Genomic DNA, 17228 nt, shown 5'->3' with positions numbered 1-17228 from the left:
AAAGAAGGAAATTATAAAGATTAAAGCAGAAATAAATGAAATAGAGACTTAAAAAAAATCAATGAAACAAGGAGCTACTTTTTTGAAAAGGTGAACAAAATTGACAAACTAGAAACAGGACTCAAACAAATTCAGAAATGAAGGAGAGGAGAAATAACAATTTAAACCATAGAAATATAAAGGACTATGAGAGTATTATAAAAAATTATATGCCAACAAATTGGACAACATAAAAGAAACATAAATTCCCAGAAACATATAACCTCACAAAATTGAATCAGGAAAAAAAAGAAAATTTGAACAGACTGATTACTAGCAATGAAAATCAGTAATCAAAAATCTCTCAACAAACAAAAGTCCAGGACCAGATGATTTCGCAGGTGAATACTACCAAACATTTAAAGACAATTTAAAACTTACTGTTTTCAAGCTATTTCAAAAAATAGAGGAGGAAAAAAAGCTTCCAAATTCATTCTGAGGCCAGCATTACCTTGATACCAAAACTGGATTAAGATCACAGAAAAAAAGAAAACTCTAGGCCAATAACTGATAAAGATGTAAAAATTCTCAACAAAATATTAGCAAACCAAATTTAACAATACATCTAAAAAACAATTCATCACAATCAAGTGGGACTTATTCAGGGGATGCAAGAGTAGTTCAATATTCACAAATCAATCAACATGATACATCACATCAACAAGAGAAAAGATAGAAACCATATGATCATTTCAAGAGACACAGAAAAAGCAGTCGACGAAGTACAAAATCCATTCATGATACAAACCCTCAACAAAGTAGGTATTGAGGGAACATACCTCAACATACTAAAGGTCACTTATGAAAAACCTATGGCTAACATCATCCCTAATAGTGAAAAACTGAGAGCTTTCCCCCTAAAGTCAGGAACAAGACAAGGATGTGCACTATCACTACTTTTATTCAATATAATACTGGAAGTCCTAGTCACAGCAATCAGACAAGAAAAATAAATAAAAGGCATCCAAATTGGTAAGGAAGAAGTACAACTTTCACTATTTACAGATGATGATGGGATACTATACATAGACAATGTTAGGGGTGCCTGGGTGGCTCAGTCAATTAAGCAACCAACTTTGGCTCCCGTCATAATATCACGGTTCTTGAGTTCAAGCCCTGCATCGGGCTCTGTACTGACAGCTCACAGCCTGAAGCCTGCTTCGGATTCTGTGTCCCCCTCTCTCTCTGCCCCTCCCCTGCTCACGTTGTCTCTCTCTTTCTCAAAAATAAATGTAAAAAAAAAAAAAAAGGAAAAAAAGAAAAAAGAAAATATTAAAGACTCCACCAAGAAACTATAAGAAATGATAAATGAATTCAGTCAAGTTGTAGGATACAAAATCAATATATAGAAATCTGTTTTATTTCTGTACACTAGTAGTGAAGTAGCAGAAAGAAAAAATTAGGCAACCATTCCATCCACAATTGCACCAAGAAGTATAAAATACATAGCAATAAATTCAACCAAGGAAGTGAAAGAACTGTTCTTTGAAAACTATAAAACACTGATGAGAGATACTGAAGGTGATACAAAGAAAAAGCAAGATATTCCAGGCTCATGTGCTGGGAGAACCAATATTGTTAAAACGCCCACACTATTCAAATTAATCTAAAGATTTAACACAATCCCTACCAAAATATCAACAGCATTTTTTACAGAGACAGAACAAGTAATACTAAAATAGAACCACATAAGGCCCCAGTAGTCAAAGAAATCTTAAGAAGAATAAAACTGGGGGTGCCTAGGTAGTTCAGTTGGTCAAGTGTCTGACTTCAGCTCAGGTCATGATCTTGCGGTTCTTGAGTTCGAGCCCCATGTTGGGCTCGGTGCTGACACCTCTGAGCCTGGAGCCTGCTTCAGATTCTGTGTCTCCCTCTCTGTCTGTCCACCTCCCACTCACAATCTGTCTCTCAAAAATTAGTAAACATTAAAAAAAATAAATTAAAAAAAAAAAGAATGAAACTGGAGGTATCACAATCGCCGATTTCAAGATATAGTACAAAGCTGTAGTAATCAAAAACCATATGTACTGGCACAAAAAGAGACACACAGATCCATGGAATAGAAGAGAAAACCCAGAAAGAAACCCACAATTATGTGGTCAATTAATCCATGGCAAAGAAGATTAAGAATATATGAGAAAAAAAGACAGTCTTTTCAACACATGGTGTTGGGAAAACTGGACAGACAGCTACATGCTAAAGAATAAAACTGGACCACTTTCTTACACCACATGCAAAAATAAACTCAAAATGGATGAAAGACCTAAATGTGAGACCTGAAACCATAAAATCCCTAGAAGAAAACACAGGCAGCAATCTTTTTGACATCAGCCGCAGAAACATTTTTCTAGCTATGTCCCCTAAAGCAAGGAAAATAAAAGCAAAATTAAACTACTGGAACTGTAGCAAAATAAAATGCTTGGATCTAGCAAAAGAAACCATCAACAAAACAAAAAGACAGCCTACTGAATGGGAGAAGATATCTGCAAACGATATATCTGATAAGGGGTTAATAGCCAAAATATATAAAGAACTTCTACAATGCAACACCCCCAAAAAACAAATAATCTAATTAAAAATGGGCAGAAGATATGAACAGACATTTCTCCAAAGAAGACTTCCAGATGGCCAAAAGACACTTGAGAAGATGCTTGACATCACTCATCGTTAGGGAAATGCAAATCAAAACCACCATGGTATCACCTCACACCTATGAGAAAGGCCAAAATCAAAAACTCAAGAAAAAAACAAGTGTTGGCAAGGATGTGGAGAAAAAGGAACCCTTGTACAGTTGGTGTTAATGCAAGCTGGTGAAGCCACTTTGGGAAATAGTATGGAGGTTCCTCAAAAAATTAAAAATAGACATAACCATATGATTCAGTAATTCTGCTCCTGGGTATTTGCCCAAAGGAAATAAAAACACTAATTGGAAAAGATATATGCATTGTGTTTACTGCAGCATTATCTACAATAGTCAGTGTATGGAAGCAACCCAAGTATCCATCCAGAGATGAATCAATTTCTTTACAATGGAGTATTACTCAGCCATAAAACAAAAAAACAAAAACTCTTGCCATTTTCAACAACATGGATGGATCCACATGGTACAATGTTAAATGAAAAAAGTAAGTCAGAGAAAGCCAAATACCACATGATCTCACTCATATGTGGAATTTAAGAAACAAAATAAATGAATAAATAAACAGACAAAATAAACCAAACTCTTAGATACAGAGAACAAACTGGTGGATGTCAGAAGGGAGATGGATGGGTAGGTAGATGGCCAAAATAGGTATTGGGAATTAAAGAGTACACTCACCATTATGAGCACCGAGTAATGTAAAGAGTTGTTGAATGGTTATACTGTATGTCTGAAACTAATATAACACTGTGTGTTAACTATACCTGAATTAAAAAAAAAAAGCCTTAGAAAAACTGGGCATCTACTCTTGAAAAAGTCAGAAGCTGAAGTGAGTGACAAACAACTTAGAGGAAAGGGCAAGAATTATGAAGTGGCATCTGAGTTATAAGTTGAAGTATAATTAGGAATTGGCTAGATATTCATGGGGGTCAGGAATAGAGGTATATTTAGGCAGAGAAAACATAAGAGCAAAGGGATAGGAAATGAAAAATAGTTTAGTAACTGAGCACATTTGGGAAAATAATGAAGATGAGAATAGAGCCATATACAGCAGCTAAATCACAAAAGGTCTTACATGTTTTGCTAAGGAATTCCAATTGTCTCTTATAGGTGATGTGTCAGTTAATGGAAAACTTTTATCTGGGAAATGACAACATTACTTTGGTAAGAATATACTGAGGTACTTTGGAAGATAAAGGGCAAAAAGTAGAATCAAGATCAATAAAGCAGGTATTGCAATAGTTTACATATGAAGCCATGAGGGCTTTTAAATAATGACAATAACAGTAAAGATGCAGATTTGTAAATACATAACCCATATATCTTCACATTTTATACAAATGTTGGACTAGTACTGGTGCTTTAGAATTGTATTTATATCTCAGTCACCTTCAAAAGTGAAGGAACTGGCGCCTGGGTGGCTCAGTTGGTTGAGCACCCAACTTCTTGAGTTTTGCTCAGATCATGATCTCAAGGTTCATGAATTCCACCTTCTGCAGAGCTCTGAGCTGACAGCAGGGAACCTGCTTACAATTGTTTCTCCCTCTCTCTGTGCCCTTCCTCTGCTCACATGTGTGCCTATGCTCTCTCTCAAAAATAAACAATCATTTTTTTAAAAAATGAAGGAACTGCTTTTTTATTTATCTTTTTATCCCCAGATAAAAAAAAGATATCCCCTATATGTTGCACAGTGCCTGGCTCCCAATAAGTACTCAATAAACACTTGTTGAAAGAATTAACAAAAAGCATGCTAGCCAGGTGATTAGTTCACTTCCAATATATCACAACCTTTATATCTTTATATAATCTCAAAGATATAATCATTATAATCTCAAAGAGATAATCAAAGGTCTAGCCTTTGCCTGGCTAGTCAAGCATCCTTTCTCTCACCATGATGGAGTGTCCTAAAACTGAACACTTGGATAAGGAAGTACTTTCCAAACAAAAGCAGGCTACCAGATACAGGGAGCTATCAGAGAAGAAAAAAACAAAACAAAAACAAAACAAAAACAAAAAAAACTTCATGGTTTGGTACAAAGAAAGAGAATTAAAAAGGATTTCCAGAGAAACATCTTCAAGACAAAAAGAAGAATCTAGGAAGAAAACATGCAGAGACACAAAAGGAATGACTCTTTAGGGAACACTAATTTGTTTCAAAATTCAGATTTCTAGCTAAAAAAACCCCACAAAACACTGTAAGAGAGAATATATACAGATACCAATGTTTACACTTTTGATGACCAAAATTTGATGATCTCCATATTCAATAAATTTTAGATTTTAAAACAATATATACACATATAATTTTGTTAAAAAAATCAAAACAAATAATGATTTGCTTTTCCTGTCTATTTCATTAAACTTCTTTCTTTTGTAAAGAAACTAAATGACAAATATGACCAATCTAGACTTGACCTTTTTGTGAGTTTTATAAGAAATACAACATATTATACACACACATAAACTTTTTCTAACATGAAATGTACTTCTTTCATTTTTGTCTAAAACATATATAGCAAAATGAGATAAAATTAAGCATCCTCACATGTCAAATTCCTTACCTGATAAGCACTTCTATGAGAGACCATGCTCCTTTCATACAAGTTGGACACTGAAACAGCTCTAAGTAATATCTTGACATGGCTGGGGACTTCCAAGGAGGATGTAGGTGAAGAAGAGCAGACAATATATGAAAGTATCGGCCAGAAAATGTATCTATGTTATCCTATTGTTTAAAAATAAACAAACAAGTAAAACGCTACAGCTAAAAATTCACTTTAACTGTTCCTCTAGCCTAAAACTGTAATAACCATGACCTAACTTTCTTCCCAAATAGATCTATTTGGAAGTTATTATAATTAACTAGTTAAACACTGCAACTGAGAAAGACACACATTCTAAATATGTTTCTATACATTAGGTAATCCCAGCTATTGACACTAACTTATATGAAAAGTCCACTCTACTTTTCATGATTATAGTGAGATTAAGAGTGCCCAAATGTGACCTGAGAGGAATTAAAGGTAAAAAGCTTTTCATGCAATATGCTTAGTTATCACCAACATTAGTCTGACATAGCTTACGTTTGTTATTTCTTCAAATTGGCACTATGATGAAGAACATAATTAGAAAGCTACCTTTGAGAAGCTGTTCTTGCTGGTATTCACAGTTTAAGGAATGTGTTTATTGTCTGCATATACTATGAATAAAATGATTATCACTGTACAAATGGCTTTCCTGATCATTGTTATCAGATTTTTATGTTAGTTACTTTACCGCCACAGAAAAAAATCAGATAAATTTTTCCTAAGAGAAAATTATCTTAGAGATTCTAAGAAAGTAAATTAGATCACTCAAAGTAGTACCTAGAAAATAGTTTAAAAGTAAAAAAGAAATGGGCCGCGATCTCAAGTCTTGGACTCGCTGGGATGTACCAGAGAGATCTAACACCCAGTCCTTACATAGTCTTTATGAGAAACCAACCTTGTGCCTGCAGGAGATCCATGCTCCCACCTGGACACATGTGGGAAACCAGGCCTCCACAAAAGTGCTGCCTCCTAGCTCAACAATGGGATTATCTAAAAAGAAACATGAGGGAGGTAGTAGCCCTCTCTTCCCTCTGCACCTTCTTCTGCATCACCTAGCCTAAAGTTGTACCGTCCTCCACCAGAGTAGCAGAATATACTTCTCCCATCCCAAACCAGCATCTGAAGGATTGCAGAATGACTCAAGTTCCTTAGTGCATTTGTAAAACAGCTCACCCAGTGAAGACAATGAAGATTACTGACAATGCTGCTCTGCTTTTTCTGACATCCTGTACCAGGTAAATCGTGTTTTTAAATCTTATGCTATAATCAGCATAATTTCACCTCTTGCAATTGGATGAGTTCTGGGACATAACCAAGATCAGGCTGTAGACATCTAAGAGTGAAGGCCAAGGCTTGGATCCTGGTGAACTCACCAAGACAAATCACTCCTGTGAGATGCTCCTGTAGCAGCCAATCAATGCTCTCTTTTGTGCCACCAAGTCCTTGCTGTGTAATTTTGAATTCCTATAAATTCATTAAGTCCCATTTTGTCTCCCATTGCTGTGTTAGTTCTATGGGACTAATAGTAAATTGTGAATTTTTAGCAAATGTTTTGTAATAACTCCAAATACAAAATATACAAAAAAAATGTAATATATGGCTACAGCATTTCTTATTAAAATGAGGGAGGGGCACCTAGGTGGCTTAGTTGGTTGAGCGACCGACTCTGGATGCTCAGGTCATGATCTCGCAATTGATGAGTTCAAGCCCCACACTGCCTTGCTGTTGTCAGTGTGGAGTCCACTTCATATCTTCTGTCCCTCTCTCTCTGCCCTCTCCCCCACTTGTGCTCTCTCAAAAATAAAACATTTAAAAACAAATAAATTTTAAAAATGAGGGGAAAATACTGAAAAGACAAACTGTAAATACATAAAAAATGAGAATGTCCGTATTTTAACATTCTCTGAAAGATTATAAACCCCTAGGACTACTCTTACCTGCAGAATGTTCTCTAGGAGAGCATGAAGAAGGCATACAGGGGGGATATAATGTGCCTGTAATGAGGAAAGCTCTTCAATCGCCTCTTTAAAAAACTGTCCTTCTATGAGACTTTCAATTAAATTTAATACACCTCTGGGAAATTCAGCATTTTTAGCCTAAAAAAAAAAAAAAAGATTCAAGAACTCAAAAGAGAGAAAAATTTGGGGAGCAAATCAAATTAGTAAGGAGATTTAATTTTCCTATCTATAAAATGAAGACAATTCCTGCCCTCATGACTTCACAGGATTGTTACGTGGTTCAAAAAGATTATTTATATGAATGTGTTTTATAACTATAAGGTACTACAAAAATACACATTATTAATTGATTTACTTATTATTCTCTGTTGCCTTAAATAGTAAGAGGAAATACAACCACTAAAGGAAAACTTTAAAAGGCATTTCCAAAGTATGGCTGATAATGAGGAGACCTCAGAACTAAAACTACACATAGTTCTTTAGGTGCAAAATTATTTTTTGGTTTTCTTTAAGCTTACAAGCAAACTACATCTATTAAGATATACTAAAGAGATTAAGACGTCACCAAGCACAATGTTTGCAAACAGTTACAATTGCTATTGTGTCACAGAATCACTCTGAAGATGCACATTAATATAACTCTAAGAGTTGAATGACCCCTTGGTCAAAATATAACTACAATGAAATACTGTGAAAGACTACATGAGATAAATTGTAAAGCAATGAATAATATAAAGGAAATATGTACTTTGATAAATATTAAATTGAAAATTTAATATGGAAGTAGTAATCATAAAAGCTGGGAAATGTGAGAAAAGGGGTATATAACTCATCCATGATGAGCACAAGGTAAGTTTTTAAGTCTCATTATCAGTTTTTATTATCATATACAATTTTTTCAAAGCTTTAACAGAATATTACTTTTTTTTCATTACTGATTAGAGAACGAACATTTCACATTTGATGGCAAGCTTTGCTACACAGACAACACATTCCTTTATATCAAAATAACTAACAATGCAAAACACAAAGTTTATTTTTTGCCCCCATCACCACCCTGCTCCAAGCCCCTTACCTCAATATTGTACACTGGTTGTTTATCTATTCTAATGCAGCTGTATCTGATAGCCTACAAAATAGCAACCATATTACCAAAATTAATAATTTTTTTTTCAGATAGAACAATACATTATAGTGTATAAAAAAATAAAACCTTGGGGAAACTTACAAAACAGACTCAGAAGCATATTAATAGCTATAATTGATCTGGAACATGCTCTATTTTCTCTTTCTAAACTAAAATAACTTAAAAATTAAAGTCATATTCGCTTTGAAGAACTGAAGAGGTCCACAGTCCTTAGTATTTTAATAATTAGAAATACAAATGGGAAGAACATTTTGTATAAAAGTCCAGAGAATAAAAAATATAGTCATGTTTTCTATACAATAACCATCTTCCTCCACTGTTCTAAAATATCTACAATTGTATATTGGTTTCAAAGATTAGACTGGAAAAACATTTGCAACCAACATAAAAAGAGATAATAATCTGATTATATAATGAGTTTCAGATACAATGATATAAAATAACCTAATGGAAAACTGAAAAAGAATCTAAGTATGCAGGTGACAGAGACAGAAATACACAAATGGTAAGTGAAGTTATAAAATATGCTCAAACTTGCTATTACCAAAAGAAATACAAATTAAAACAATGATAAAGCTTTGGCTTCCACCTAGGATGTAGAAGTGAAAAGCCATAAACCTCTGGGTAAGTGAACAGGAAAAAAAAATCTTTACTCCTGAAGAAGTACAAGAAAAGATCAGGGTCCCAGATCATTAGCAATCTCCTACCACTGGGGGCAGGGCAAGATCACTGAGAAAGCCCTTTCCCCCAAACTCTCAAGAGCTGCCTAAAACTGAGGCTGACCCAGAACAAAGGCCATTACCCAGCCGTCGTCCTCTAAGATCAGGCTAGCAAGCATTACTGCACCAAGATACAGCAGTTTATAAACACCCAATTTATCTCCAGCGTCAGTGAGCTATAAATGGCAGAGAATTCAGCTTACTTATTAAATGTCCAAATACATTACTGTTCATAACAAAGGAATAAACTGAGAAATTTTAAGATACGTTAAATATAATAATGAGTCATTACTATTATTATATTTTGGCTACACCAAAGGAGGACATGAAACTAGAGAAAATTTTAGTATGGCAAGTTCTACCTGAGCTCTATATATGTGCTTCCTTAGGTCATTTTTTATTTCAACAATATCCACATCTGTCCTGACATCCTTGGGATTTGATTCTTTGGCACCATCAGCAAAAATGGAATTCTTCATTTCTTTCTGCATACACATAAAAGTACTTTAGACAGTGTACTAAAGCAATTTCACCACAAATCTAAGTATCATAATGAACAAAAGAATACAAAAACAACTCATTCATGCAGCATTAATCTCAACAAAGACCTTTACGATCATATTTCATGAAAATTACAGAATGAAATAGAGTTTAAAGTAGCAAACATTTTAATTTGGAGAGTTTTACCTATTTCTAATCTTTCCTGGAATCTCTCCACCTCCTTTTTGTTGCCACGGTCACACATAATATGATTCATTATTTGTCTACCTTTATCATTTTTCTCAAGATTTTTCTGAATATAGTATGTAAACATGCTGTAGTTTACATTAATTTGTACCCTAGAAAAATTAACTCAAGAGGGATCCCATTCAAAAGACAAGCCATCTTATCAAAAATAATCTGTATTATACCAGGGAAGAGAAAGACAAAAACTAACATTTAGATTAGGAATGTATTACCCAAACTACATACATATGTAGTCTCAAGGTATTTTTCATAGGAATTTTAGGAAATTTTTTAGAAATTTTAGCTTCTTTTTTCAGAAACTTTGTTTCTTTTTCTTTTTTGTGACAGGAAAAAAAGAATACATTTTAAAATCCTGACTATTAATTCAAATTTCTTTGTGTATGCATGTAAAAATACTTTCCTTATAAACCAAAGTTAATTATAACATTAGTTATAAATATCACACCAGACCAACTGAAGACAATTTTTTTCCATAAGATGTGCAGGTTATATTTGACACAGCAAGCAATATTAAAAATAAGATTCTATGTCTAGATTTTATTATAGAAGAAACAGAAAAAATGAACTGTTTAGCTGAGCTTACAAAGTTTTACCTCATCTCTATATATGTGCTTTCTTGAGGTACTTCTAATTTTGTTACGTTCAATGTCTTTCCTGGAATCTCTTTCATTTCCTTTTTTGCGTTTTTTCCTCAAAGTATAACTCCTTTGAACATCTTCATCCTTTTTCTTAATTTCCTTCTATAAGTATGTAGACCACAATTAAACCTCAATATGAATGATATGTATTACAAAATCCAAACAAACTCAAGAGTCTGACTTCTTTTTGTTTTAAAAATTTTTTTAACATTTATTCATTTTTTGAGAGACAGAAAGAGAGCGCAAGCAGGGGAGGAGCAGAGAGTGGAAGACACAGAATCCAAGCAGACTCCAGGCTCTGAGTTGTCAGCACAGAGCCCGGGGGTGGGACTCAAACTCACGAACTGGCAGATCATGACCTGAGCCGAAGTCGGATGCTTAACCGACTGAGCCACCCACGGGCCCCTCAAGAGTCTGACTTCTAACACAAGTATACCCTGTTAAAAACATAATAGTTTTATACAACAGGAAATCTCATCCATTGTTAAAGTGGGTATACATTAGTAAAATGTTTTAGAAAACAGTTGGGCATTACCTACTACAGTTAAATATGCAGTCCTTACCACACAGCAAATCCCCTCCATGGAATATATCCTAAGCTAGAGAAACTCATGAACACGTGTGCCAAGAGTCATGTAAGAAAATGTTCACACTGTTCATGGCACAACCGTTCATAACTGCAAATACAAACCAATCAAACACACACCAAGAAAATGAAACCCAAAAATTTACTTATATGAATGAATAAAATGGATAAAAGATAAAGTTGTGAGGGGTGCCTGGGTGGGTCAGCTGGTTGAGCGTCTGACTCTTTCATATTGGTTCAGGTTGTGATCTCACAGTGGTGGGATTGAGCCCCACATTGGGCTTTGGGCTCCTCACTGAGTATGGAGCCTCCTTGGGATTCTCTCTCTCGGTCTCTTTCTGCCCCTTCCCCACTTGCATGTGCTTTCTCTCAAAAACAAACAACAAAAAAATTCTTAAAAAAAAAAAAAAAAAAGAGTTGTGAATCAATTAAACATTATATGCACCACAAAAAAAAAAGTCACAGAAGGCTATCAATACCATAAATTATAAATACACAGCTGGCAAAAGTGTAACGAAAAACAAGAAAATAACACAAATGCCAAGATAGAGGTCATCTGTGGGTATGAGGGAGAAAAAGAGGACACAGTTTAGAAATGACACACAGCAAGATCTTACAAAACTGGTAATGCTCTTATTTCTTAACCTAGCTGATGCACAGATAGCAGTCACTTTTGCAGACTTTTAAAATTGTATACCAATGCCTTATAAACATTTTATAATGTAATTACAAAGAAGCAATTTTATGAATATCATTACATTTGGTAAATTTAGAAAAGAGTTGTAAAATATAAATTATTTTTCATTTAGAAGATCTTACCTGACTTCCATACATGCACCTTCCTAAGGCATCTCTCATTTTAACAAATTTCAAATCTTTATTGGAATCTCTGAATTTTTGTTTTTTGTGATGGCCAGTCAAAAGAGAACTAACGTTAACATCTTCATCATGATTTTGCTTTTCTTTCTATGTGCATGTAAGAAGACTTTAGTTAGACTGTGGATGCAATATAGCCTCAACCAATGCAAGTCACAATAGAAACACCTACTCAGGAAGGCAGGTTTTCTGTAACATACATATGAGATTAACTATGGCAAAGAGCCTTGTGAATTAGTTATATTTGGATGAAGCAGAGAAATACACATTTTTAGTTGAGAAAGGTTTATACTGTGTTGACATATACATTTCATATAGGTACTTTTATTAACTTAGTCTTTCTTGGAATCTTTCTTCCCCTCTCCCCACCATTTATCATGTGACCAGTCAAAACACTATTAGGTTATTTATCTCCATTATTTTATTTTTCCAAATATTTGTAAAAATAATTTTAGACTAGAGATCAAATAGAAACTTGCCATTATTAGGCATATCAAATAAAAACACCTCAAAAAAATCTTTTTATAGAACATAGGTTTAATAATAAACAGAGTAAGAAGTATTAAAACCATATTGTTTATATTCATTTTATAAAGTTATACAAGCATTCTAAATTATATATATTCATTATATTAGTTACGGGCATATAAGGATTCAACAATTCTATACATTACACAGTGCTCATCATGGTAAGTGTACTCTTTAACAAAGTTCACCTATTTCACCCATCCTGTCACCCACCTCCCCTCTGATAATCACCAGTTCTCTATATTTAAGAGTCTGCTTTTTGTACAAAGAAACTTATTTTTAAAAATAGAAATTTCTACCTGAATTTTAAATCCAATATAAATTGATGTCTTTTTCTTAATTTCCCTATCTTTCACAAAATCTCCATTTGATTTTTTCCATGTTAAATAAAAACTAAGTTTATTTTAGTAACTCCATTTTATTTTATTTTTTTATTTTATTTTTTTTTATTTTTTATTTTTTTTAACGTTTATTTATTTTTGAGACAGAGAGACAGAGCATGAACAGGGGAGGGTCAGAGAGAGGGAGACACAGAATCTGAAACAGGCTCCAGGCTCTGAGCCATCAGCACAGAGCCCGACGCGGGGCCCGAACTCACGGACCGCGAGATCGTAACCTGAGCTGAAGTCGGACGCTTAACCGACTGAGCCACCCAGGCGCCCCAGTAACTCCATTTTAAATTCCTTTCTATATGTCAAAATTTTTATACGGTGGTTTATAATGCATTTTTCATAGACTGACTCAAAAAGCCTCTTATTAAGACCATGTACATGTAGTCATAGAAAGCAGTCTTATAAATCACATAAATATCAGTTATACTTTGGAAAAGCCAGAAAAAATTGCATTAATATTTTAATCTGTTGTAAAGTTTTATCTAATCTCTCCACATATAATTTAAGGCACTGTTCATTTTATGAAGTTCCAAATACTACTTCAAATGCTCTTTGTAAAATTTCTGATGCAGTAAAAGATGCAGTGAAAACAAAATTTTTAATTTCTTTCTCGTCACATTTAAAAACATTTTAGTTTAGGTTAAGTAATAATAATTACTAGGTATAGAACTTGGTACATCAACTAAAGAGTCTGTTTTATAAAACACAATATGAAACTGAGCATACTTAAACATTAGCTATTCTAGGATAAAACTAATAATGCCTTTTTTTGGTTGCTGCTATTTGAAAAATATTACATGAGAGCCACATACATGCTTCCTTAAGGTACATTTCATTGCTCCAAGTTCAAAGTACTTCCTGTTTGTTTTCCTTACTCAAAACAGAATTCATTTGTATCATTAAAAAAATTTTGTTCTGTATGCAGCAAAATACTAGACTTCAGATCATGAATTATGAATACACATATTGCTGACAGATAAGAGTCCTTTATAAGAAACACATCCATATTAAAAATACAGGGGAATTTTAAGTAATTCTCATGTGCTGAGAACACACTACATACTAGGAACTGTGTGTTTCTATATGCATATATGCATTATTTCAATAAGAGTCTGAAGAGACAGAGGGCAGTATCTTGGTAAGCTCAAATCACACACAATAAAACATAGAGCTGGGTTCAAATACTAGCTCTGATTCCAAAATTTGTGTTATTTCTACATTGCCATATTGCATCTCAAACAATTACATAAGAACCAGAAATATACATTTTTGGTCCATAAAGTTTTACCTGGGTTCTATGCATGGTCTCTTTTAAGGCACCTTTCATTTCAAGAAATCCCCTATCCTTCCAGAAATCTTTGTTTTTTTCCTGATTGCTATGTTTATTCCAAACAGAATTGGTCTGGGAATCTTCATCATTCTGAATTTCTCTCTGTACGTATATATAAATGGTTCAGACAATCAGTTAAGTATAATTTCAACATTATGTACTTTTTTATGTTAACCAAATGTATCTATAATTGCAAAATCCTTTAGTTAATAGGTAAAATGCATTCTCCTATATCAGAAGTTATTACCAATAAATTCTTTCCAGAAAAAATAAAAACTTCAAAACAAAGGTCCTAATAAAGTGATTTCTGTGTGTCTCCAAAAAATGTAATGCTTTGTTGGTCTAGCAACAATTAATCCTTTTTATGAATAATCATGAACAGAAATATTTTATCTCATTCCTGACCAAGTTAAAGGTATAATATAGATAGAAAAGTTTCAGATTATAGATTACATGCCAGATAATTTTTCAGCTTTTTACTGGTAAGACTTCTCATCGGAAAGTCTACTACATACAAAGAGGAAAAGAGGCTTAATAGATGAATTCACAGCTCCTATTTTACTTGAACAGAGATAAACAATCATTTTTACCTAACTCTATCTCAAATATTTAAAATTTCTCTTGCCAAGAAATCCAAACTGAATTCATAAACCACCTACCAATAATGTTAAAGACATTTGCATATGTACCTATACATAGAATTCTAAAAGTTTAGTGGGGTAAAGAGAAGGAAGCAAAGATGAGTTCCTAACAGATCCCACAATGCCCTTACAGAAGAGTATTCAGAGATTAACTACCTTTACACTGAGACTAAAGAATCACTGTCCTCTTAAAAAACAATTATGATAGAAATTGAAATGGGTAAGGCCTATGGTATCATCTTTGGTTCCCTTTCACTTGTACTGGGATTCCCGTGTACACAGACGGTCCTTTAAGCAGGCTGCAATCTTCCAATCAGAGAAGAATTCCTGGGAGTACCTGACGGACATCTTTCAGTTATTCAGGAAGGTAAAAACGAAAACTATGAAAAAGGAATACCTTTCTTCCTTCCTATTCCTGGCATGAAAGAAAGAAGTACTCTGAATGTACAAGCACACCTTGAAGTGGGATAAAAGTAAATATCTGGCTTTAAATTTTACCTGGTTGACAATGGGAGGATAAATCCTCAAGCCCAGATCATCAAAAAATGTCTAAAATACAGAATGAATTACTCCCACATGGATTCCAGTAAAACAGAATACTCAACAGAACATTCCATTACCATTAACAACTAGCAAGAACATACTGTTTTCTAATCCTGAATATATTTACTTATGTATCTGTTTCAGATGTTATACACTGATCTGTGAATTAAGATTTATAATGCAAGTACTCTACATAAATTAAACAATTAAAAATCATAACCTGATAAACCACGGCATATACAAGATTTTTAAAATCATCTATATTTTTAGAGCTAAACAAATGATCAACGTATAATTTTCTCCAAACCACCAATACTCTAATTGGCTACTTTAATGAAATATATAGGAATTATTTTATTTATCTGTACATATTCATTTCTTAATTCTTTTTATAAATATTCCTTTAGTGCCAACTATGTACTAGGCATTGTGTTAAGTGTTTGTCTCCTATATGACCTAGGCAAAAAGGGTTATGTCTAGTCTCTTTTATATAGTATAATGCTATGTTCCAGATAGATGACCCAAAGCCTACTTATTCAGTAAATTATTCTATTATCTAGGAGGAGAGTAGCATAGTGTGCAGTAACAGTTGGCCTGACTTCTGATTCAGTATTTGATGGGGTGTACTGTTTGGCACTTAGGTATGGATAGGCTCTGGTCTTCAAGTCTTATTATTTGATTCAGCCATGGCATTTACCACACAACGTGAATGACTTCATGAGAAGACATGAAGAATCAGAGAGGTCAAGTAGAGAAAGAGTGCTCTACATGGTTCTTAACTATTATTTATACTCTGATTCTTAAATGATGTCTCAAGATCTTATGACTGACTACTGGTTCTAGTACTGTTTACAGAATTAAGTATTTTTAATACCCAGAGAGAGACCAGGTGAATATCAAGGAAATCTATTAATATCCAAAATGAGTAAAGGAAAGGGAGTTCAAGAAAAGTCTTTTTACTGAGTGCTTGACTCTAAATTTTTGGTCTGACACATGCCAGTTGTAGGAGCATGGAAAAATAATTTAACATGACTCTACCTCATTTCACCAACTATAAAATGAGGCTATAATACATAGACACAGGAACATGAGGTTTAAAATAAGATTAAGGGTATACAGGGGTGCCTGGCTGGCTCAGTCAGAAGGTCATTTGACTCTTGATACTGGGATCATGAGTTAGAGCCCATGCTGTATGGAGACTACAGGAAGGAAAGAAGGGAGGGAAGGAAGAATGAATAATGCTTAGCACAGAGCCTGGCACATAATAATCATTCAATAAATATTAGTCCAGAGTAACATTTTTAATAGTTTTCACAACAACCAAAATGAGAAAGTATGAACTTTGATGCACAAAAAAAGAAATTCAGTCTCAGGTTAAATTACTTTCCTACCGTCAGAAAACTAATAAACTATACATCTGGGTCACAAATTAGTTGATCTGCCACAAAAAGTGTATGTTTTTTCTATTGTTCCTGTTATATTTCTCTAAGACTTTGTGTGGTTCACTTTTTACTTTCTTTCTTAGGCTGATAGTCAAAAGAAGTTTTAAGTATTCCTAAATATCTTCTCTTTTTTCGTGAGGCCTTCTTTGGGCCAAACAATTGAGATACATTAGTCACCTGTTTCTCTAAATACCTATCCCTTGTACTTAAATTTGCCAACGTACAATACACACTATACACTAAATGTAATTAACAGTTTCCATGTACTGTTTTCACCACTAACTAAATAGTAAGCACCTTGAAGTCTGACACGTGGTCTTATTTATTTTCCCTACTCCTCAGCACAGTGCCTGGTACATCAAAATTCTTCAATAAGGATCTATAAGCCTGAACTAAATAAACAGATCCCTGAT

General features: G+C 33.8%; 1 protein-coding gene across 3 annotated transcripts in view; it reads right to left on the bottom strand.

The window, feature by feature from the left end:
• The window catches only part of SLF1 (SMC5-SMC6 complex localization factor 1), an 81716-nt gene that overhangs the window by 36032 nt on the left and 28456 nt on the right, over positions 1-17228 (bottom strand). For 2 of the 3 annotated variants that reach the window (XM_003981155.5, XM_045040136.1), the window contains exons 6-12: positions 14148-14291; positions 11883-12029; positions 10433-10579; positions 9455-9577; positions 8302-8355; positions 7206-7364; positions 5242-5405 (exon numbers count right to left, since the gene is read on the bottom strand). In XM_003981155.5, coding sequence (XP_003981204.2) covers positions 5242-5405; positions 7206-7364; positions 8302-8355; positions 9455-9577; positions 10433-10579; positions 11883-12029; positions 14148-14291 — 938 coding nt within the window. The remainder of the gene's footprint in view (positions 1-5241; positions 5406-7205; positions 7365-8301; positions 8356-9454; positions 9578-10432; positions 10580-11882; positions 12030-14147; positions 14292-17228) is intronic. The other variant, XM_045040145.1, reaches the window with a different exon arrangement.

The sequence above is a fragment of the Felis catus genome, chromosome A1 (assembly GCF_018350175.1).
Source record: "Felis catus isolate Fca126 chromosome A1, F.catus_Fca126_mat1.0, whole genome shotgun sequence".
Taxonomy (NCBI): domain Eukaryota; kingdom Metazoa; phylum Chordata; class Mammalia; order Carnivora; family Felidae; genus Felis; species Felis catus.
The sequence above is the reverse complement of the archived record's forward strand: the minus strand, read 5'-3'. Positions and strand labels throughout refer to the sequence as shown.